Here is a 24,556-nt window from a genome sequence, read left to right as displayed (position 1 = left end):
AGACAGGACATTCTGATAAAACTGGGGCAACGGTAGACATGTCATCCAAACAGACCACTTTTAGTCAGTTCAACAGTACAAGTTTCAGTAACCATAAGCCATTTATTTTCAAGGCAACTGTTTACCAACATTTCTTGAAAAAGTCTGAACAGTCTCAGGGTAAAGCCTCGTTGGGGCGACTGAGAACTGTGACCGGAGAGCAGTCACGCACATGGGTAACAGTAATACTCACGGGCACGTAGTCCAATGAGCTGATTTAATTATCCACCACAGGAACTCCAGTTCAATTCTGTTAGTTTTAATTCCTTTAGTAATAAACACCAATGTTATTAGTGAAACGTCATCGCCAGTCATTACCAGTCTTTTTTCTTTCATTGGGTTGATTATGTACATAATGATGTTATCCTAGATAATTCCCTAGATCATTCTCAAACATGTTGGTGTTGGCGTAACAGATCTGCACTTTAAGCATCGACTGACTGCCCTTCATGTGTCGCATGTTCATTCTGTTGTCCTGTGATAATGCTGTTTAAAATATACATGTGCTGTCAGACCTTCTACAGTGTGAGGTACCTCCCGGCCGATGAAAGTGACAGTCCCTGAGGCGAAGAACACAAGCTCTGCCCTAAAATGACAATCTTGACCTCCCGCAGTGGAGGGTTCATTTATAATGAGGCAGATACTGAGTCAGCGGCAGGCAGACTTGTGCGATACAAACACGGTGACATAAGGAAACGTGTGAAACAACACTGCACCTTCACGATCAATAACCCTCGAGCATAGACATGCATATCACTCCAGTTCAATGTCAGTTCAGTTCTTCGCTTCTGTTTTCACCCCGGAGCTCCTTCATCGCCTCTATCTGCCATCCAGCTGCTTGTCTCGGGCGATGACAGCTCCGTCGAACTTGATCATCAGCACGGTGACCTTGTGCCAGTGCGCAGTGACCCTGGCGGGAAAGCCGCTCTGCGCCAGGATGGCCTCCACCATCCCGGCTGTGAAGGCGGCGCAGTTCAATATGCTGTTCTCTTTGGGCATGGATATGAAGGCGTTGACCAGCGGCTCTTTCTCAATGATGTAGTACGTTTTGTCATCGTCGTTTGCCTGCTCCAGTTTATCTGCTTCCTTTGCCGAACAGAGCCTTCCAAACCGGCCTCTACAACATTGAGGGAAAAGGGTCATTGTTTAAAAAAATAAACAAGTAAAATAGAATTAAATTGAGACAGAGACCGGTCCAGGATGGCAGACCTTCCCTTAGTACAACGGACGTCCATGTTTGTCACAGCTGAAAAACACGACTAATGTGTTTCCTTTAGTTTTCGGTATAAAACCCAACTTTAGCCAGCTAATGTTCTTGTGTTTTGTGTCACTATAAGCAAACAATGTGAAATTTAGCATTTAACAATAGCTAACACACAGTGACTTTTGACGAATTTATTAACCAATGGTACGTGTCTTTTAAGAACACATGTTTTAGTCAATAATCCCTGAATTTCGAAAATGAATATAACAAAACCGCGCCTCGCTTTTTTGTCTTCAGTCTTACCCGGAGTCTCACGTTGGCGACAGCGCCATCTAGCGGTAGAGATATCCACAACCGGCGGGCGCTGACGGGGGAGAAGTTATTTAATTGCAGCAAAAATGTGCTCTCAGTTTTGCACTCTTAATCATAAAATATACACAACAGAGCAATCAGTTGGTTTGGTGTGTTACTCTCCAGCATTTTGTCCTAAACGTCTCACACGACGTTTTATCATTTCTGTGGTATCGACTATTTCTTGTACAACCAATCATTCTGAACCAGCAGAAACCGTTAAAAGTCCGTTAAACCGTCGCTCTTATCCAGTCAGCTGCGTGGCTAACCAGCAGTGTCGTTAAATTGATCATTTTTATCAAATACAGACATGCAACTTGTTGAATTACTTATTGAATTAGCTAGTTATATGTAGAAAGAAACGATTTAACCTAGCTAGGTGGGCTAGATGAAACTAACGCTGACTATCCCAGCTAACGCTAGCTTCCTTAGCTAACGTGTTAGCTAGCTGGACGGACACCTCACTAATGTACAGGCCACTTCTCCTCAGGAACGACGACTTGGGCCTTATGCAATTTAGCCACTGTGTGAGCCAGAGTAACAAAAACCCCGAACAATTTTTAATATTGTTGAGGTTTTTTAAAGATGTCTAGAAAAAAGCCAGCAGTTGAAAATCCTCCAGTTTCAATGAAAATGGAAAATTCCCATACCATTGGAGGATTATTTGATCAGAGAGACTGGGAGCCATCACACTACTGGAGGTAGCGATAAGTTTGGCCAAGAATGGATCTGTTTCAGTAGATTGAAAATAAGTCAGTAATTCTGTTGGATACACTAAAATTCATGTTACATAATGTAATGCAGGGAGACATGGATATATAACTAAAAGTCATATATTGTAACGGTAGGGTGTTTTAATCCAGTCTTCAGGAGCACAATGAGATTACACCGTTCAGGGTTTTCTATTTTAACGGTACTAGTTTTACTTACAGAAGGCTTGATATTTAATGCATGAAAGAATTAAACTGCATTGATGTTTCAACCTTCCAACGTTGGATGCTTAAACCATTGATTTTGTGTGTGTGTGTGTGTGTGTGTGTGTGTGTGTGTGTGTGTGTGTGTGCGTGTGTTCTGTTTTGGCCCAGTTTGGGGATAGAGAGATAAGGAGGTAGACTTGTGGCGGGCCTACTGTTCACTCCACCTGGGGGATTACTGCAGAGCTATGAAGGTCATCGCATCTCTGATTCCTGGCCTCTGGTATTACTGACACTTCTGAATGACTGATGTGAAGAAACCTCAGTCTCTGACTTGTATGCATACCTCTGTGTGTGTATGTGTGTGTGTGTGTGTGTTTGTGTGTGTGTAGGAGTATAAGGCTATGACAGAAAAGCCAGACTGCATGGCGAGTGTGGGTTTACCTGGGCCTCTATAAGGAAGCATTTAAGTGTACATCTAGACTCTTCCCTATGAAATGGTGCTAATAGCAAGAACAGAAAAGCCTGACCACGGATGCTTATAGTGTGCGTTTGAATTAAATACAAGGGTTGAAAGGGAGCAATGCTGTATCCAGCATTGCTGGATGCTCTATCCAAAAGAACAGAGAACCATGTTCCTGTGGTCGATGTGACACATCTGATTTGTTCGTTGTAGTGGGACTATACTATTTTTAAACCATCAGATTTCATTTTCTCAGCATGTTGAGTAATCATTCAGCTACAGTAAATGTGAACTGCTGAATCGACTTGTTTCATGTGGTGCACAAGGTCATGTTTGGGCCGTGATGTATGGGGGGGGGGGGGGGTGGCTGTTGCAGCTATTTGGAAGCTGTGATAGTTTAAGCCCTTTAAATGTAATTTATGTGTTGAACGTGTTTAGATATAATGGACTACATTGAGTAAATGAGTGAAAAAGAATGAGTAATAGAGAGAGAAAGAGATTTCTATTAGTTTATGTGCCTGTGTTTATGCACTGAGAAAAGGTGTGGAGTACTCCTGATGGAATTAGACAATGTCCTGAGTCAGCACTCCTGATGGTATTAGACAACGTGCTGAGTCAGTACTCTTGATGGTATTAGGCAACATACTGAGTCAGTACTCCTGATGGTATTAGAAAACGTGCTGAGTCAGTACTCCTGATGGTATTAGACAATGTGCTGAGTCAGCACTCCTGATGGTATTAGATAACGTGCTGAGTCAGCACTCCTGATGGTATTAGACAACGTGCTGAGTCAGTACTCCTGATGGTATTAGACAACGTGCTGAGTCAGTACTCCTGATGGTATTAGACAACGTCTTGAGTCAGTACTCCTGATAGAATCTGAAGTGGACTATTCATGGGCTTTAAGTTACATGAGTTACAATTCATTCGCTCTCAGGCTTGAAACTGAGATGCACACTGGAGCTGGAGGCAGCTTGCTTGTTGCCCTTGGCGACCATCTTTTGTTGTGCTACAGGGAGGCCCTGGCCCTGAACGTGTATGTGGCTCTGTGCTACTTTAAGATGGATGACTACTATGTCTCCCGGCAGGTGCTAGCAGCCTACCTGCACAGCTTCACCAGGGCAGCAGAGGCAGGGCAGCTGGTGGAATCAACTTGTCTTAACACATGCTAGTCTTTTGTGAACGTAGAGTTAGGAGTGTTGTTTTTAACATTTTAAAATCAACAGTTTCTTATCTGATATCATTTAACCTTTGTTTGTTTCTTTCTTTCATTCATTTTCCATAGCCTTTACAATTTATACTACTTCAATTCTTATTACTTAAGTTCATACTACTTAAATTCACACTACTTTATTAATGTGTTGATAGAGCAGTAAGGTTGTATTTTTTTTTTCCTTGAAAAGCTGAGTTGAAGCACTCGATGGAGATTTGCTCCTCCTCAACAAAGTTTCCCAGGGAATTAATAAAGCATTGGTTCTTTGATTCCTGTCTGAACGTTTAGGGTGGATAAAGAGTGCTGCAGTGCGTCTTTATGGGCATCATTTGCATGTGAGTGTGTGTGTGTGTGCCTGTCAGTATGTGTATCTGTGGGTGTGAGCATGTGCATGTTTGCATGTGTGCGACTGTATATGAATCATTTGCATGCGTGTGTGTGTGGGACAGGTGAACTGCAGGAAGCGTTTGAACTGGTTGGAGTCCTGGAGGCCACTACACTACAGGTAACATAACTGCCTGCCCATCCTGGTCCTCATTGACCCAGTGTTAATGCTACTACAGGAAACTTCTTACCCATTTATCACCAATAAAGAAATAAGGTCCAAACATAAAATGTTATGTGGCATGTAATGAGAACAGTCAAGATTGAAAAACATGGTGTTTATATTCTGTAATGTAATTACAACTCATTACACATGTAATTACCAATTATAAATTGATACAGCACATATCCAAGTGTGGTTCCAAACAATGTGATGGGGTGTGTCCAGCAGTACAACAGCTACGTAACTATACCCCAAACCTTCCTCTCTTTCCCAGCCAGGATCAGGGCAACATCCATGTCAACATGCATCAGCATACAGTAAGTGTGTGTGCGCGTGTACATGTGGATATATATGTGTGAGTGTTCTTCAATACCTGTGGTGAGTACTGCAATACATGTTGGTGTACCACAATAAATGTGAGTGTACCACAATACATGTGTGTACTACAACAAATGTGAGTGTAGTAATATTTGAGTGTACTACAGTACACACGAGTGTACTACGTCTACAAACTGAGTGTCTGCGTTGGGCATACACCCTTTGCAGTGTCAGTACTAATGTGTGTGCATTGTTGACAGGGACACATTCTGAAAGCCTCCACAAGTGCAGCGATTGGACAACTCAGCGAGGTTTCAGCATGGTGGCAGTGTAAGTCTTGTACCAGAGGACACGGCTGAGCTTGTGAGTGTTGACACAGATGTTTGTCGACTGGTCACAGGCAGAGAGCATTGGAAGATCACCCAGCATTTTTTCCAGCTGGTCGGAAGCGCTGCCAGTGAAGGTGGTAAGAAGGGGACGTTTTACTGTGGTATATATACTATGGTGTCACTATGACGACTGGTACAGTTGCGTGAAAGAAGGTGACAGTAGGAAAATCGTCTCAACCCCCTCACCCTGTCCCCCCCCCTCTCAGACACTATACTTGGATGACAGTGCATGGCATCCTGCTTCTTCCTCCTCAAGCAATTTCAGGATGTGTTAATCTCCCTGGACTCCATAAAGGTGCCCACACCCATGCACACATGTCCAGGCCTTTCTTCTTCTCTGCCTCACCTTGCTTTGGGCCTTGCTGTTTTCTGAAGCTGTATGTGCTCCTATGCCACGTTCAGAGTTACTTCATCAACAGTGACACCTTCAACTTGAAATACACTCAAGCTCAAGGGATACTACCCCACACACACACACACACTCAGGTATATGCACTGAGGCTGTTCAGTGTCCTCTGGGATGTGTATAGTAACACAGTAACCCTGTAGCTCACCTAGGAGAGCAAGTAGAGCAAGGTATACTTATACGTAATTGCATGGCTCTGGATAAGAGCGTCTTCCAAATGCTGGGAATGTAAATGCGACCTTTCCACTGCATGCGTCTTCCTGAACTGGCCCGCCCGCTGCTGTGGGTGTCCGGGGCACCTGGCACTCTCTTCCCTCACGCCCACACACGCGGGGATGCGTTCAGGTGACGCATGCCAGCACTGAACTCTCACAGCAGCAGCACAGCAAGCTCTCCCATCTGCCTGCTACCAGCCAGCAGTCCTTTTAGTTTATCTAGTTCAATGGCATGTCAGCAACATGCATGTCTATAGAGGCACTTGGCAGTTAAGAACCTTGTTTCCCCCAATTTACATAATGTTGAAATCATGATAACTGATGTAGTCGGTTTTTAAAGTGATAGGAACTTGTTGCACCTGTTAACATTGGTGTTCTCTCTCCCAGTGGGAGAGAGTCACTTTAAATGACTTCTCTGCCATGTATATAATTTAAAACTGGCTTCCTACTCTAAGATACAGTCTGTGAGGCACTACGTAGTGGTTGAGCTCATGTCGGCGCCACCCTTCGTAGTACACTGCCCGAGGACGCGGCTGATCTATACCACGCTGAGTGAGATGACTGCTCCAGTTCAGCCTGCATCTGCCCCTCTCCTCTGACAGACATCAGGACTGGGAAGGTGTGTGAGATCTGGAAGCTCTACACGAGACCATCAACCTCCTGGAGCTCACTGCTAATGACTGCTACCAGGTTAGCGTAACACTGCCCTGGAGCACTCATACAAGAAGAGCAGGCAAAGGCTCTAAGACCTTTCTGGTCAGGGAGTTACAGAGATCTTTGTGTTTACGGTCCCTGTGTTCAAATTCTGGGACAGCTACCTTGGATAAGTATGAATTTCTGGCAGTCCTCTAACTACTAAGCTTAGCTACTATCAAGCATTTTTGAGTAAGAATATTGATCTGTACTCATGTAATTGTGCATGTTAGGTCATAACCACCAAACACTGATCCAAGGTCAGCACTCTTATTTTGAGGCACACTGTCTTTATGGGAGTAGATGGGCCACTTCTACCTCTCTGTCAAGGCCTTTGGGGTTCTGGAGCAGCTGGACCCAAACCCAGAGACCTTATTTGGGAAAATGGGTGCCTGTGTGGGCATCTCCCAGCTTGTTCTAGCCCGCAGAGTGCAGGTAAGATCAGGCCAGGTAATGGGCATGCCGTGTCTTATTTGTCATATAGTTGTGGTATTTGCTTTTTAAAACGAGCGAGCTCTGCAAACAGTGCTACGACATGCTGGCTGCTGTAGCCGTACTGCAGGGTTGATGATCTTACAGAGCTGCAGCACAACACGGTGACTGCCGTTGTGTCACCGTGTGCAGTTTTGTTTGCCTCCCTCATTTGTCATTGGAGTCAATTCTGCTAGTGTTTTTAAATCTAGTTTAGATTAGAGGTTCTTTGGGAGCGTTATTTTAGTAGATAGTGTTTAAGGCATAACCTATTTTCATTTTTAAATAAATGAATAAACACATTGTGCATACCAAAAGGTCTACAGTTGGTTGACAGTAACATGCTGTGTTGTAATAGATGTCGGTGGTACATGTCAATATGACCGTATGATACGACATATTTCATTACACTGAATTGGGACATGTGAAGTGTAAATGATGACCTGCTGTACTGTGCATGTCTGACACAGACAGTCATTGAGGAAGGTTCGGTCTCTGCTGTGTGGGACTTCAAGGGACAACGATGTGGAGATCATCTGTGTACTGAAGAAAGGGTCCAAGTACCACTGCAGTTCTCTCTAGGACAGTTTTATCAGGTACCAGCCAACAGCTCTGTTTTCATTCTGGCTAAAAAAAACAAACTCCCAACACCTAATTTGTAGTCGCTCACAATTTTTAAAATCATACACATGTGGATATTTTACACATCTCAAAGTTTAAGAGAGTTAAACAGAGTTTAAAGGGTTATGTTGACTTTATTGGAACACTCTGGGCTCCATTGCAGACAAACATGTTTTAATGCATTAATGCACAATACCATATCACAGCTCAAAGGTGTGCTTTTTAAAATACGAATTGAAATTCCTCTTGATGGTTCTGGTTCTTTTTGCAATTTCTGTAACTTGGTACATTATTTTCAATTAAACATTTACATGAGTCGTGCTTTCCACGTTTCCTGTGTCATGCACTTTACCGAATTGATGCTTTCACAAAAATCTGACCCTTTAAATGCAAATATTTTGTAATTGATTATAAATTTTGAAATGGAAATTTAATAGGTAACAGAGTATATAAGGTGGGTGACTACGAAGGTTTTGCGGAGACATAATCGGACTGTAAAACCCAAAATAAAGCGTTGAGAGGTGTTCTGAGGCTCTGTACTTCCAAACGTCCCGCTATTGAGGTGCACAGGAAAGACTCCGCCTTCTTTCGCGCGAGTTTGTAAAAGGGGCGGGCCGTAAAAAGCGCTGTGACTTGTGATTGGCCCTGGAGCCTCGCCGTGTTTACTCCATTTCCGCTTCGTGCCATTGCGCACGCCCAGTGACCTGCTGAATAAATCCATTTACTGATATTTAAAATGGCTACCACAGATGCTCCAGTTCCCTGAATTTCATACAAGCAAAGAAGAACTCATTTTACACACGTCTGCGTTCAGGAAAGCAACTTGGGAGGCCTGAAGGACTACCGAATACTCCGGACAGTGGAGTTTCTTTCATGAACTAGCTAGCTAGCTAGCTAGCTACCTGTTTACTTGGCTAATTTTACTGGCTAATTTTAGCTTTAGCTAAGTGCTAGCGAGCTCGTCTGGCTACTTTAGCTAACGTTAACTAGCGGAAAGTCTCGCGCTACTCGTGTGCCAGGAGTCGGTAACCGGTAGAAGTGGTCGTCATCATCAAATGGCCGATCCAAGAAAAGTACCATTCGTGACTCTCGCTTCATACAGTACAACACAGACGTCGGAATCCAAGAAACGCCGGAGAGAGGAAGAGGGCGAAGTCAGTCATCATCACAGGGCAGATGGAGGGGTCGGGAGTGCGACCACCGGGGCAGGAGGTGGCGTGGGCTTATTCGGTAACGTCAAGACCCTCGGCGAATGCAGCTCCGGGGAGTCCAAAGCTACAGTGCGCCTGAGTCTGTCGCTGTCCGAGCCAAACGAGCAAGGATCGACAGAGTTCAACTACAGCGAGTTGATACAGGCCACGCAGCAGGCAAGAGTGTAACCTTTCCCTTTCAGCTCCAGGCCCGGGCTCGTTTTACAGTGGTCACTGTCACGGTTACAGAGACGCTCTCGGTGTGGTCAGCACCTAACTGCTTATTACCTAGACGAATGGGACTTATTTGGAAGAAGCGGTACTTTCACTTTGTCGTTATCTGACTGTGAACTGCAAGTAAAGCGGTCTCTGGAATATCTTGGCATGCTATGTTGGGCAGCTTTGTTTAACATTAGTGGCCATAATGCAGTTCACATACGGTTGTTGGCTCCGAAATGTATCTAATGAGTTGATTTAGCTACAGTACCTATTACCGCACTTGTGACTGGTTTTGATCAGCAAGAAGCAAAAATACTCGAGGTAGTGCGCTCGATCTGAGTTCATTCCTCTAGTGTTCGGCCCGCGCCCGGTTCATCACACCTGCTTTCTCTTTGTTTTCCCCCCAAAGCCCAGGAAAGTTCCTCAGGGCCTGACCCCGGCGTTGGACCCAAATGACCCATTTGCGGACGAGGATCGCGAAAGACGAGAGGTCGAAGCTCTAGCAAAGAAATTTGAAAGCAAATACGTAAGTCGCTATTCAGTACTGTAATGTTACACCACAGAATTTAAGAAACTGCCATATATTACATAGGGAGGTTAAAGAAACACTGGAGGTCAATATTCAGATAACTAACTGCAGGTGATGACTTTATCTACTTAAATCACAAAATCAATAAACCTTTGTTTTGTTTTTTAAATTATTATTATTATTTAAAATGAAAACAGTTGTTGTACTTTGACAGGGGAACACAGGGAAGAGGAAGAAAAAGGACAGAATGCAGGATCTCATTGACATTGGCTACGGCTACGATGAGACTGACCCATTTATAGACAACTCTGAAGCTGTGAGTGTACCTCAGTCCTTCAGCTGTGTTGAGTGCTGCGAACTTTCTGTTCTGTGGGGCTTGCCTCTCTTTGCCTTGTCTTCTAACGCAAATTTGGTGCTCTGATGAGATAATAGGAACATAATGACTGATCTGCAGTCATTTAAAATAATTATTGTTTTGGTCACAGATATTATAGAGCTTGTAGAGTTGCTTGAACACAGTTATAGCACACATCACACACTGCTGTTACTGTTTCATTACCAACAGCAAATTCAAGTTTTGTCACCTGTGTGTCATATGCCTAGTCTACATATTCTGTGAATGTGGACTAAATTAATTAACTATAAATAATTCTGGCAGGGGATCCCGAGAGTTATAAAAATAATGAAATGAGTACTTGTTATTGAATTAATATTTCTGCAGATTACCTGTGCTGACAGATGTAGATTTATGTTGTAGAAAATGATCATCTCAAAGATGTGAAATTTAACTGTATTTTTTTATTAATCAGTTTGAATGTCTGTATTTCCCCGCCTCGTTTGTACTAAATAACCCCTCTACCATGTTCCTGCAGTATGATGAGCTGGTGCCTGCCTCCCTTACCACCAAGCTGGGGGGTTTTTACATTAACACGGGCACCCTGCAGTTCAGACCTGCTTCAGAATCTGAGAACGAGGATGTCAGCAAGGATGGAAACCACTTCAAGGTACACACGGGCCGTCTGCTGCGTTTTAAAAAGCCCAGTCATTATTGTGTCCAGGTGGGCGGTTGTAGACAAAGGGGCAGCTTCTTGTTAGTGAACGCGCTGAGGCTGTTGCTATAAGGTGCATTTGTGTGCTGTTTGCTTGTAGAAACTGAAGGATGGCGAAGAGCGAGTGATTAAGAAAAGAAAGAAGAAACAAGACGGCACCTTGGACGAGAAGAAACCCAAAAAGAATCGAGTGCCAAAACAGGGGTGAGTTTGAGCTTGGGCATGGTTCTGCTTCTGGCTCCTGGAGTTGGACATCATTGGTTTTGGAGGCTGCGTTTTGGAGTGGTTGGGGGGTTGACTTTTAATCTGTGATTTGAGTTTGGTTTGGGGGTTAAGTTCGGAATTTGAGTGCAGTTTTATCTGTATGAGACTCTGAAACCCGCTCACTCATAAATTTTCATTTACATTTATGGCATTTAACAGGCACTCTGTTACTTGTGACTTAAAAGTGCTTTGTTGTCGACACAGAAAATGTATCCCTAGCTAGTACAAATAGGTTGGAGTCTAAAAATACCCTCAATCTCAGAGAGTGCCAGAAACAAGAGTCAGCGCTAATACCTAGACAGATACACAATACAGAGAGAGAACCCTTCGTAAGTGCAAATACCAACATTTTAAAGTCTATTTATGTGCCTTTGGAAGAGATTGGTCTTCGGTCAGCATTTTAAGACAGCTAGGATCTCTGCTATTCAGACAACCAGGGGAAGTTCATTCACCACCGGCTGGGAGGGTGGAGGGTAGTCTTGACGCATGTCTTCCACGCGTGTCTTCCACCTCGGATGTACTTGGAGCTTGGCACGCTCTAGGTGCAGATATGGGAATTGCCTGTTTCTGTACGTTTCGGAGTAGCTGGTTTGCGTTTGGCTTTGTAGGCCGACTTCAGGGCTTTCAGTGGATGCACTTAGCCGCAGGAGGCCGGTGAAGGACACACAGGGTGACGGCGGGAAGGTTTAGGACACGCTGTGCTGCTGCTTTGGGGATCAGTTGCAAGGACCCGATGTCACTGTGAGTGCAGACAGCGTCGAGTTGCAGTAGTCTAGCAAACACGAGGAGCTGGAGGAGAACCCGTGTGGCCTCTTTAGAGAGAAATGGTTTGGTCCTCCAGAGAATCCTGCATAAACAAGTTGGCTTGCGGCGCAGTCTGAGAAGGATAACTGGTCATCCACAGTGACAACGAGGCTTTGTGTATATCTATTGAGGAGGGGGGCAGGTTTATGATGGCTACCTCATAATCATACTCATTGCCCATCTTTCCACCCATCTGTCTGTCTAGTTATCTGGGGTTTTTGCTAAGTGGTGAAAGTCAGTCTTGCTCTCCCTCTCTCAGCGTGTCTGCCCTAAATCGGCCGGAGAAGAAGAAGCGGAAGAAGCTGATGAAGGAATCACTTTCTCTGGCTGCCATGCTCCGCCGCTTCACCCGCGAGAAAGAGGAGATGAGGAAGAAGAACCCACCGGCAGCGGCCACTGCCCCGAAGGTCCCGCGTGGGCCCCCCAACTCTCACTCCGTGCCCCCCGGCAACGACCTCTCCATGGCTGACCTCACCAACGACCCTGCCGTGATGTCTCTGCTGGGCTCGGCCAACGAGAGTGAGATGTTCCAGGACCTGATGTGTGACCTGGACTTTGGGTTGCTGGACCCCCAAGAGCCCTCCAGCCCGGGACATGGGGAGAACGGTAGTGCAGCCGCCCAGAGGGGAGGCCCCGCCGGGCGGCTACAGAGGACGGGCATGCTGCCCCCACCTCCGCTGCCCGAGGGTCTGCCTGCTCCCCTTGGCAAGCGCATAGAAGACCTGCGGGCGGTAAGTGAGGCAAATACATTTACCCATCATATGTTAAGACTCCCTCGAGTTTCTTGCCGGAAAATGACTAGACAAAACGTCCAGCTGGGAGACGTTCCGAGCATTGTCGCTGTGTGTGGAGCCGTTTGTGTGCTGCTGTAGAGGCTAAAAACAGAAGGATCTCGGCGAACACTGATGCTGCCGTAACCCCCCTGAGTCCCCCGGTAATAATGGGACAGTGTGGTGAAGGGGCAGGGATACGAGTTATGCCTCAGTGCTGCTGACTGGAAGCCATGGCGCTAATTTAAGCCACCGCTGGCGAAACAATGAGCTGCCTGTGTTTAGCATTACAATTCATATATGATGATGTAATAACAGTGTTATGTCACGCTAATAACGGGTGTTCGTGCTGAAGCATGCCCGTCGTCACCCCGCTTCAGCCGTTAGCCTACCTCCCATCCCGGCAGGAACCTGCCGCTTAGTTTGCTTTGCGGTTGTTGGGCATCCACGAGGCCGTCTTCTGATTGGCAGATGAGCCGAGAGCCTGTCCCTCTGGGCGAGGGTAGGTGGTCTGGCTCTCGCTTCTTCACGGTGGGATTTTTAGTGGTAGAAGGTCTCTGAGCTCTGTTCACGTTACTAATCTCTATCGCGCATAGCAGCACTTCACATCAGCCAGCCTCCTCACAACCCGTCCCTGACCCCGGCTGGGTTAGGAACACTTAGTTTCTGACCGAGGTGAGAGAACAGCAGCCGGTGTGTGAGGGACCCGCACTGAGGTGTTTCTCCACACACAGAGTCCGAGAGAGGACAGGCACGAAGAATGAAGCAGAGGGGTCAGAAAATGGCAGCGGGGAGGTAGAGGAGGAGGGAGGGACACAGCACAGAGAGAGAGGGAAGTAAACAGGAAGGGAGAGAGAGAGAGAGAGAGAGGGAGAGGAAGGAAGATGTGAAGAGGTGGGTGAAGCATATCACAGCATTTCACACAGACATGCTGTTACTTACTGCTTGTTGAGTCAGAGTCGAATGAAGATGTTGAAAATCTTCTAACAAACACCTGTTCGCTTATTAAAAGCAAAAAAGATCAAAGAAAGAGGTGTCATGTTTAATATTTTGACAGGTATCTTCATACTGGTGTGTGTGTGTGTGTGTGTGTGTGTGCATATTTTCAGGCATCACGACAGTTTGATATGGAGGGTAGGAAGAAGTTCTTTACGCTGGACATGAACAACATCCTGCTGGAGTGAGTGTGTGACCGTGTCTCTGTCCTTGGTCCATGCGCGCGCGTACACACACGCACTCACATATGCTCGAAACATGTTCCCTTGCCCTGCACATATCTGATCAGCATCTTCCACTCAGACCCTAAACCCGTTCCACAAGCCTGTGCCTTCAGGATACACAACTCTGCTCAGATGTGCTCTGATTACACAAAGGAAAATAAATCTGGTTTAATTGCTTGTGTGTGAACAGAGCCATGTTCACCAGCGCCACTCTGTATATCTGGAGCGTGCCATCTGTCTCTCCACAGCGCATCGCATTTCTGACTCATCCACAACATGCCCCCCTTCTTCGGCATCTTCCCTCACGTTTCCACGCTTGCCAAAGCACTTCCTGCTGACTCCGCCCCAAAACACTCCTGTCTCTGCTCACTCTACAAATCCAACACCACTTAACAAAATCTATGGAAACATAACAGTTTGACCAAATTCAAAAATAACAATATTTTTGAAATGGACACTTTAATGATCAATAAAATATTCTCATTCACATTTCTCTATCTTTGTCTCTCTTCCTACCATCCTTAACTTAACCTCTCTCTTTTTGTCTCTCTGTCTGTCTCTCTCTCTCTCTCAGCATTGAGCTGCAGTTGCAGGAGCAGCCCACAGAGGTGCGCTCAGCTGTGTACTCCCACCTGGAGGCCTTCGTGCCGTGTAACAAGGAGGCCCTGCTGAAGCGGATGAAGAAGCTGAGCCTGAACGTGCAGGACGACAGGCTGAAGAACCCGCTGCTCAAGCTGAAGCTGGCCGTGTGCAGCGCCATGCCAGAGCAGATCGCACGCTACAACATGGACTGCATGGCCAAAGTGGCCAAGTAAGGGCTCCGCTTCATCTAGACGGCACACCTCTCCCCTCTACATCTGCTTCACCTCCTCCGGCACACCTCTCCCCTCTCCCTCACACCTCTCCCCAGCTTCACCTCCTCCGGCACACCTCTCCCCTCTCCCTCACACCTCTCCCCTCTACATCTGCTTCACCTCCTCCGGCACACCTCTTCCCTCTCCCTCACACCTCTCCCCTCTCCCTCACACCTCTCCCCAGCTTCACCTCTTCCGGTACAGCTCTCCCCTTTCAGGAGAAGTCACGCAGCTTGGGGGATTTCAGTACACAACTGTCAAAACAAAACACCTGTAGATATTCTTTTGAGACTTTGTATCTTTTCAAATGTTCAAATGTTAAAATGTATTCAGTATACAGGGTATATGTATTAAAAGTATGTATTTATATGTATTATAATCAGTATATGTATTAAAAGAGCTGAGTATTTCTGAGTATCCCCCTCTGGGCATGGATGGTTCGTTAGGTTTCCGAAAAGAGTAACGTGGAAAAACTCTCTCTGCTTGAATTAAGGATGAGAACTTTTTGTTGGGGTTAAACTGAACCCTGTTGGTAGGCGTAGGAAGGTGCACACGGATGTGTGGCTCAGTGCGATCGTTCTGTGTGTGTGTTCTCCCAGGCTGCATTCAGAGGAGGGTGAGAAGAACGGCTCGGAAGAGGAAGACGAAGAGAAGCCAGGAAAACGGGTGATGGGACCACGCAAGAAGTTTGTGTGGGACGATAAACTCAGGTGAGTCCCGCAAGCAGTCACCAGCTCAGGACACCAGAGTTGGCTCAGGCTCGTCGTCCAGCACAAACGCACTTGTGTGTGTGTGTGTGTGTGTGTTTGCATGTTTGCAGGGCTCTGCTGTGTAATCTGGTGCGCGTGAAGCTGGGCTGTTACGAGGCAGAGGGCCAGAACTCCCCCTCTCCTGAAGACTACCTCAAGGCCTTTATGGAGACCGAGGTCAAACCCCTCTGGCCTAAAGGATGGATGCAGGCCAGGTGAGTACGAGGGCCTTTAGTGCCCACGAGCTGTGAGGAGTTAAAGGGAAAAGACCAGCGTGGCATGCCATGAGTGGACCAGCCCTGGACTTCCTCTGTCTAATGGCCCTAGTTAAATGATTGGGACAGTAAGTCAGGCTCGTGTAGCAAAGTGACCTCACTTCCTGTCGCATGCTGCCTTCCAGGATGCTGATCAAGGAGAGCCGAACGGCGCACAGTCACCTTACAGGAAACACGTGAGTTCCTCCGCCCCCTGTTCTTCCTTAAACACGCCTGATCACGTGTGAAGTCCAAATCCAACACGCCCAGTACTTGTATCATTAGGCCGGAGGTTACACATTTTGCAGGACACTGACATTGTAACTCACAAAAGTAATATTTTTAAAAATGTTTTGAGTAACTGACTGTACTCAGAGATCGACTGTGCTGGCGCGCAGAGATCGACTGTACTCTCTCTGTGATTTTGTTTTTGTGCTGTTTCCAGGGTGAAGAAAAGGATGGTCCCCACTCCAAAAGCCAAACCAAAAGTAAGTCACAAATTTGGATGAGGCTAAAAATGACCCTCACTCTTTCCTCTCCATACCGGTATGTCCTTAAACGCTCAGAACAAACCCCGACAGGATGATCAGGACCCTGACGTGGTACACTAACCAATCAGAATAGAGTATGCCAAGGAGTAATGAACACAGATATGGCATAAGATACGTGTAAAATATGGTGCACTGCTACATGAGGTCAGTGTGTTTGGTAGGAGCACACAGCTGAAGGGATGACTCAGTTTCTCAGGAGCAGATGGACCATCTGTCTCTGAGAACAGTAAGAGACGTGTTTGAGAAAGACGCGTCTAGTGCTACTGCCAGGGCACGTTCACGTAAAGATCAGCGAATCTTATCTCTAGCACGCCTGCTGTGTGAGTGCCTGTGAGAACAGGAAGCTTTTACCCGATTCTCCTTGTCTTTCTTGCCAGCCTCAGGATGGCGGCTGGGTCCAGCAGCCCAGCGTTTCCGTGGAGACGGGCGTGGGCCCTGGCCATGCCCAACGGCCCCTCTCCCCCTCTGAGCCCATCTGCCTGTCGGACTCTCTGGACGAGGACCTGGGTGGCACTCACTCTCTGGACTCCATTTCGCAGGCACTGGCTCTACTCAGCAGCGCCGCCAAGGGGCTGATCCAGTCCGATGGCCCATCCTCCCCCGAGGCCCCCAAAGCAGCTGGTCCCGCCCCTCTCCCCGCCTCTCTCCACGCCTCCCCTCTGCTCAGCAAGAAGAACGGTGCGGACGCTGTTGCGTCGACGCCCACTGGCAGCACTCTTTTCGTCTCCTCCCCCTCTCCCTCCATCTCCCGCCCTCCCTCCGTCTCTGCATCTCCGTCTGTCCGGGTTGAAGGGTTGGGAGGGGTGAAGGGCGGAGTCAGCGGCTTGTCCCAGGTGCAGAGACACTCACCAATGACTGCCCAGCGTCCTGGCGTCACCAGTGGCAGCAAGCTGGGCATGCCCAGTACACCCTCTCCACCCAAACTGAGGCCGCCGCCCACTGCTTCGCCCCTCCTGCCCCCTCACAAAAGCTTCGGCCCTCTGGTGGGCAAACCGCCGGTGACCACGCCCCCGGGGCTCCACAAGCCCAGCAATAACAACTCCAGCAGAATCGGCGACGGAGGCATGACATTGTCGTCTCAGCCCCGCCCACACCTAGTCTCACCTTCCTCAGCTTCCTCTTCTGCCTCCGCCTCCTCCTCATCCACACTCCTCAATGCCAAAATGTCTCAGGCCGTACACACCCCTCAGCAGAAGAACGCCCCTCACGACTCGCCCCGCCCCTCGCCCCGCCCCTCTCCCTCGCCCTCTCAGGCCAAACCACATCAGCAGTCCAGCTTCATCACCCCGATGCAAGCCACGCTCACCAAGTCCCCCCACAGCTCCAGCTCCCCCATCCTCAAGCTCACCCCGCGTGTGGCCACACCCTCCAGCGCCACGCCCCCCAGCTCCACAGCCTCCTCCCTCAGGCCGCCCACCTTACCCCGCGTGCACCAGTACTCATCGAAAAGCTCTGCCTTCCACTCGGGGTTCTCAGGCGTGGGGGGTGGCTACAGCGCTCCCGCAGGGCAGCAGAAGAATTCCTCTCAGGTGAACAGCGGCGGTCTGGCCGGCGCACTAAAGCCGCAGCCAACCAGTGCGTTGCCCGCCGCCGGCTCAGCCGATCACGGGCCACGGCAGAGGTCGGCGGGCGGGGCTAATCAGGGGTCTAAGCCAATGGCGTCGGTTTCCTCTGCGTCGGCTTCTCAGTTAGCACAGGTAAGTTTGTGAGTGTGGGGAATGGAAAATGGTGGTTGCACCATTTTATTTTGAGATGATGAACTTTTGAGAAATTAAGGACTGCACAGTGAATGTAATAGAAATTGAAATTGATTTTATAGAAGAGTAGTATAACTGGTGCAGAATACACAACCAGAGTTATCTTAACTAACAGATCACATTGTGTTGTCTTAGATCTCTCCTGTGGTGTGCTCAAAACTTACAGAATCTCCAGATAGTCAAATATATGCAAATACATGAATGTGAGTGTATGTATGTATGACTCATGTGCCGCTCAGAGAGGTACTTGTGTATGTACATGCATGTAATCACGACAAGCCCAGGTGTTTGGACTTGAACTTGCAGAAAACTGCATAGTACTCGCATGTACGCGTTGGCGGTGTTGTTGTGGTAGTACCCACATGTATGCTTAACTTTTATTACTTTTGTTAACTATTTCAAATTTTAGCCTGTTGCCTTTGTTAATTCTAAACACTTCTTAAAATTGTAGCCTAATTCTACAGATATTTAATTGATTCTTGTTATTGATAATGTTTGATAATAGGTGTGCCACAGAGGGCCCCTCAGAACACGCCCAGCCCCCTACTGTCCACTCAGGGCGATGTGGTGCTAGTCACCCACAGAAGAGTTTAGCAAGCACTTTTTCTCTTCAGCTTGTGTTTTTTAATGGTCAGGTACAGGTCAAACATGGGCTCTGGAACACCTTCTAGATTACTCAAGGTATGTGAGTTGTGATGACACCACTCATCTGTCAGCAGAAAGTCCGTCCCTTACCAAGGACACATGCAACCCTGTCTTGTTTTCCCATCATGCCCTGGGGCTGTGGTGTGTCCTGGGCTTGTGGAGATGGTATGGCCTGCTATTTGCCTTGTGCTGGTGGAATGTTCTAAGCAGACCCTCTCGGGGGTGCGGGGCACCACCCTCTCAGACGGCTTCGCTGTGCTTGTCCTGTGCAGGTGTCGTCCACTGGCGGGACCCTGCTGGGCTCCGGGACCCCCAGCCTACCGCTGGGCTTCGGGATGCTGGGGGGACTGGTGCCCGTCTCACTCCCGTTCCAATTCCCCGGGCTTCTCAACCTCCCCCCACCCACCGTCACCGCTGCAGGGGCCAGCTCGGCGAACCCCACCAGCTCAGGATATAGTCTACCCCCCAGTGAGTCTGTCTGTCTCTCTCTCTCTCTCTCTCTGTGTCTCTTCTGTACTCCTGATAAGGGATTTCTCGTGCTGTCTTCCCTCTCAGTCTGTACACTGACTGCTGAGTGACAGCTCTGAACCTGTTTGCTATCATTAATGTACTGGCCCATTGTGGCCCATCGTTCATTTACACACGCATCTGCATAAATATGTTCTTAAAGTTTATGCCACTTTTAGGGTTTTATATATGAATATATATATGTTAATATATACAGTATCTTGCTTCTGACAGCCAATCCAAATATGTGATTTTGCATGTAGTGTTTTATATGCATTAAAGAAATGCAGGATGTGCTCATAACTGGATGTGCAGCCTACACACCTACATTATTCGCTATTTCGGCTTTTTGGCCCTCAACACGCAGACACGTAAAGGTGAATGTAAACATGACCCCCAGGCGCTGCAGAGGGAGGGCTGGGCTGCCGCGCTCGGGACGTGTTCAAGTCTGGAGAACTTGACTGACATTAGTGAGCTTGCGTGTCCTTGTGCAGTGGCAGTAGTGTGTATTTGCGCGAGCGTGCTGCGCGCGCTCGTCTTTGGCTCGTCTCTCGTGCTAGTGTCGGTTCATGTGGCGTTTCTCACCTGTTGTTGTTGGTCTGTTTTGTATTTTCTCACCATACAACATTTTACTCATTTTTGTTTCATCCGTTCTTCTCTGTCCATGTTGGACTGTCCTGCTTTTCTTTCATTCTGCTCAAATCTCTTCTTTTCTTTCTCCTGCTGCTGCACTGGCCACCTCTGCTGTCCTTTCTTCCTGGTCTCGGTCCTCCTCTTCGCTCCTCTTGTCCTGCTCCTGCCCCATCCCCTACCTCTCCACTCGTTCCTCTGGTTCTCCTCATCCCCCACCCCCCATGTGTTTGTCCATCCTTCCTTAGATCTGTTAAAGGGTCTCATGTCAGGTGCTCAGGCTGCTCTGCCTCCTCACTTACAACTCGCTTTCTCAGGTAAACGGTGGCCCCTCCCCTCCGCCGCTCCCTTGCTCCGCCTCCTCTCCCCACCCCCCACTGCCTGCCTGGTGCCTGTCTTCTATGTTTTTGTCTGGTAGTGGTTGCATGTCTGTCCTCCCGTTGTTTGGGGTCTGGTGTGGATGTTGCGTGTGGTTTCCTCCCCCTCCCTCCCTCCCTCCCGCCCTCCTGCCTGTCCTCATGAACTCCTTGCTCTGTTTTGTTTTGAATCTTTTGAATTGATCCTCACTTCCCGTTGCAGATGTGGGTCAAAGCCAGGGTGGGGATCTGAAAAGGAAGACACTATGACATCACCCAGGTCCCACTGGACTCTAACACTCAGATGATTGACACTCTGGAGCCTGGATACGGCCACAACCATGGGGCCCCACCCACATATGCATGGACTGCTGGCTTACCCACTAAGGATGGATTTTTTAAAAAGCAATTTAATATTAATGTTCAATACCATTAATATCACTAGAATGAATGAATTTCTTTTATTTTTGGCTAATGTTTACACAGACGGACCTTAATCACTGTGGACAGGGAGGGAAGATCTTGGCTGAGTGACTGAGTTGATTGTTGAACCACTTAGTGATATGTAAATGCTTTAAGGGAAGAGGTAGCTAGAACAGGAGCGCGTGAGCGGGTGAGTGCGTCCCTCCCTCTCTCAGGTGTAGGTCAGGGTCATGCTGGTGCTCTTACTGGTGGAATTATAAAAAGCCTCCATTGAACAAAAACTAATATTTTATATCCATATCAAAATGGGGGCCTGGTGGTAGAATTTGTATTGTACTTGAATTTTTGACATTTGTATTACTTAAGATGAACTTCACATTGGCTAAATAAAAGAGAGAAAAAAGGTGTTGGTTCTAGAAAAGGCTTGGCAGGAATACAATACTCAGGCAGAAGGGCGTGCACGCTGTCATTGTTTGTGTGGGTGTGGACTTGGGCAGTGGTGTGTACTGTCAGCTTGTGTGTGGACTCAGGCAGAGTGGTGCGTCCGTTTTCTTAAGGGGCGAAACTCCTTAAGGGATGTTAACAGTGCTCATATGTTCAGTCAGGTATTGTAAAGCTGGTAGAACCCCAACCTGTCCATGTGTCCCAGGTCTGGAGTCTATCCTGCACTAGAAGTAATCTAGTGTGGGTGAGGACTTACTGCTTGTACAGGAGGCTTATTGTACATCTAATACATCCTCCAGGAGCAATATCTGAGGATTCTTCACCACACTGGACCTGTGTGCTCATCCATTGTCATCCACTGAATGATGACCCAGGACCAAGCCTGTAAAGCTAATCTCTAACGTACAGCAGCTGTTCATGCAACACCGGGCTCTTACAAGGATTCGGAATTGAGAGAGTCCACATCCCGTGAAGGTCAATCAGGATAGCATTTAGCAGTCAGAGCACTGCTCCCTTCAGTCACCCTGAATCACCCTAACTACCCTCCACCGCACCCAGGGGCCAGGGTGTGCAGAGCAGAGAAAACAAGCCACATTGCTGTAATGCTACAGGACTGTAACTTTAACTTTAAACCAGACATTTGCACATGCAAAAACTCTGGGACTTTAATCAACACTGGCGATGTAATATGATTCTCACTGGGGGGAAAAAAGGCACTCTATTCAGTACATAGCTTTTAATTTTTTTAAACCCATAAATTCAGGTGACATCAAGGACTCCCACCCCCCCAAAAGTGTACAAAATATCAACAAGGTGTGACATCAGTCCAGATACTACCAAAACCACAAAGTATCTTACTAATGTCAGTAAACACAATGCTCAAAATTACACTTTTAAAAAGCATCTGACTCACCAAACATAACTGCAGCTGCCACTGACTGCATACATGCTAAAACTGCAAACCTAGAAACGAAAACAAGCTGCTGGGCAAGGAAAAGGGAAACAAAAGTTACAACGATCCTAACCAAATCACAAAGTGGCCATTTGATTAGCCCCGTCCGCTGGGTTGCGGGGTCACAGCCTGGCTGCAGGCCGAGGGGCCAGAGGCAGGCCTCTTCAGGTAATCCCGTTCAGCAGTGTCATTTGACCAGAGGTCGGGTTTTGTCGTCGTCTCCGCACTGATGGGCTTTGTACTTTTTCACCTCGGCCATGTATTTAGACCAAGCGTCTCCTTTGCCCGACTCAGCCTGGAAACAGCAGCGAGACAGAGGGCTGTTAGAACACAGAGCATCAGGCTGTACCACAGTTCAGGTCATGGCCTGGTAATAAGGGTCTGAAACGTCACAATATGAGAATCTGCTTTCCTCCCACTGCGAAAATGAGGCCTATTCCAATCTCTTACTCCTATCCACTTCCATGGTACGATCTCCCTTCGCTTATTGGTCGTTTTGATATCTCTGTCCTGAGCCATTATGTGTATTATGGATGGACATCAAAGGAGTAAAACAAATAAAACTCTGAACTTCTGTCCCAAAGGGTACAAGAAAGACCAAAAAAAGTTAAAACTGCAGCGGTTTCTGTAGGACCCCTGCCAAAGCATGTTTCAGGCTAACTTTGGATTTTAAAAGGAAGAGAATACAAGTGGGTGTCTTATTATAATAGTTTTTTTGTTTTTTTTTAAAGATGTCCGCACCTCAAATTTCCATAAGAACGTAACTCACCTCTGCGTCCAGTTTCTGCTTCTTGGCCACCACTCCCGTCTTGAGAGCCAACCTGGCACCGCCTCTCCGCTTGCCCACCTGGGTTAGGGGAGAAGACTGTAACCGTTATACGAGCCATTTGGGGGGAGGCCTGCCATGCACTTAGGACAGCATCGACATTTAGTCTTCACCCGCCCCAACCATTTCATATTCCCTCATCTTCAAACATCTTCATGGTGGGCAGGACTCATAAGATTCGGCAGATGTGCATGTACAGTAATGTGACTGGATAAAGTGCAGTGGCAAACGACCCAAACTCTACCGCACTGCTTTAGATGGCCTCGGTAAGTGGATGCAACTGTTTCTACTCTGTATATCGGCTGTTATCTTAACTGTTTGAGCAGACTACATAAATTAATGTAGTGTGGCCGTCACTGGCTAGAGCAACTGCCAAACCCCTTACAAAGCTGGTCACGCTAATCGTCTTCTTTTCCTGAGACGACTGCCCTGCTCCCGCAGCACCGTGTCCTCCTCCTCCTCCTCCCGTTTCCTTCCTCCTCCGCTCCTCTTCCATCTTCCTCTTGAACAGCTCCATGAAGCTGCCGTCGTTGGCGAAGGCGTTGCCGCCGGGCCTGGGCGCGTCGTGTGCGGGGCTGGCTGGCGAGCCGGGGCCGCCGCTGGAGTCGCTGCTGCTGCCGCTGCTGCTGCCGCTGCTGCTGCTGCTGTGGTGACTCTGGCTGCTGCTGCTGCTGCTGCTGTCGTGCTTGGCTTCCATGTCGACGTTCAGGACGTCCTCAACATTCACAGGAGAGCTCTCGCTTTTCACACGTCCGTTTTGCAGCGACCTAAACTAAAATATTCCGCCAAGTTAATCACCGGGTTGGTTAGCAAACATGAAAAGCGGCCGACCTTTCCCGATATTCTCACGTTACAAAACAGCTCGTCAGCGCTCATCCGCTACGCTGCAGGAGAACGAGGTGATGTCCTAAGCGCTACAGCTCTACAAACGTTGCGACGTCCTGCTTATTGGAGCAGCTGCAGGCACATCGCGGACATAAAGGCACAAAACCACCGACCTGGACGAGCTAACCTCGCTAGCCTCGCTAGCTAACGACGGTGAACAACGCTGGTGCGCAACTTCGGCGGAATGAAGCTGTCCTTCAGACAACAACAAAAAAAAGCTACACACGTCTTCTCCGAGCTGTACTCTGTCCAGGGATCTTGCTGGAGCTCACGGGTAAGACGGAAATGTCTGGACAACTTTGTTTTGCTTCATCGGTCGCCAGCCATCTTGAGTTTCTTCTGCGGTCGGAGGGACAATGGGCGAGTTAAGCGCGCAGCGTCGCCGTGCTGCCCACTAGCGGCCGAACCTGTTGGGGCAGTGGTAGCTCAGTGGTTACGGTACTTGTCTTGTGCTGCCCTCTAGCGGCCGAATCCGGCGGACGTTCTGCTAATTTCCCACTTGCCACTTTGACATCTCAACCTTTGAAACATACAGTCGATATTTACAAGTCATGTTCCTCTAACTTAAACTATTAAGTTATTAAACTTAGATGGTGGTGGTGGTGGTGGGGGGTTATGTTTCGACTGGATGTCTTTTTGCATATTAAGAGTCCCAGTAAATTAGTGCCTTTAATAATTAAATATCAGTCATTTGGGGGAAAAAAAATCTAAGTAAATGGATTTTGATTTTAATGTTTTCCTTTTCTGAATAGAAAACATAAAAAAAAAATCTGTATTTAGACTTGTAGAGAGAGAATCATTTCACCTTCATATTCTGCATTATGATGGAAGAAA

At 47.6% G+C, this 24,556-nt stretch overlaps 2 protein-coding genes and 1 pseudogene across 3 annotated transcripts; 1 reads left to right on the top strand and 2 right to left on the bottom strand.

Annotated features, from left to right (window-relative positions):
- Positions 1–858: 858 nt before the first annotated feature.
- On the bottom strand, positions 859–2,282 carry LOC113584843 (annotated as a pseudogene).
- A 6,287-nt stretch (positions 2,283–8,569) lies between these two features.
- On the top strand, positions 8,570–22,069 carry ubn2b (ubinuclein 2b). 2 transcript variants are annotated; one of them, XM_027022057.2, is made up of 16 exons: positions 8,570–9,211; positions 9,663–9,779; positions 9,997–10,098; positions 10,655–10,786; positions 10,932–11,035; positions 12,159–12,630; positions 13,779–13,849; positions 14,464–14,700; positions 15,343–15,453; positions 15,564–15,707; positions 15,893–15,943; positions 16,192–16,234; positions 16,675–17,994; positions 18,972–19,167; positions 20,085–20,153; positions 20,416–22,069. In XM_027022057.2, the coding sequence occupies exons 1-16, from the start codon at positions 8,900–8,902 to the stop codon at positions 20,460–20,462; spliced, it is 3,528 nt and encodes a 1,175-aa protein (XP_026877858.2). In that variant the 5' UTR covers positions 8,570–8,899; the 3' UTR covers positions 20,463–22,069. The 2 variants fall into 2 exon arrangements, with proteins under 2 accessions (XP_026877858.2, XP_026877859.2); XM_027022058.2 differs by lacking the exon at positions 20,085–20,153.
- Positions 21,781–24,400, bottom strand: trir (telomerase RNA component interacting RNase). Its single transcript, XM_035525288.1, has 3 exons — positions 23,223–24,400; positions 22,781–22,858; positions 21,781–22,306 (listed from the first exon to the last, which is right to left on the bottom strand). Exons 1-3 carry the CDS (start codon positions 23,532–23,534, stop codon positions 22,199–22,201), a joined length of 498 nt encoding a protein of 165 aa, XP_035381181.1. The 5' UTR covers positions 23,535–24,400; the 3' UTR covers positions 21,781–22,198.
- Positions 24,401–24,556: the final 156 nt, after the last annotated feature.

The sequence above is a fragment of the Electrophorus electricus genome, chromosome 4, assembly GCF_013358815.1.
Source record: "Electrophorus electricus isolate fEleEle1 chromosome 4, fEleEle1.pri, whole genome shotgun sequence".
Taxonomy (NCBI): domain Eukaryota; kingdom Metazoa; phylum Chordata; class Actinopteri; order Gymnotiformes; family Gymnotidae; genus Electrophorus; species Electrophorus electricus.
Note: the sequence above shows the minus strand (reverse complement) of the source record. Positions and strands in the feature narration are given on the sequence as shown.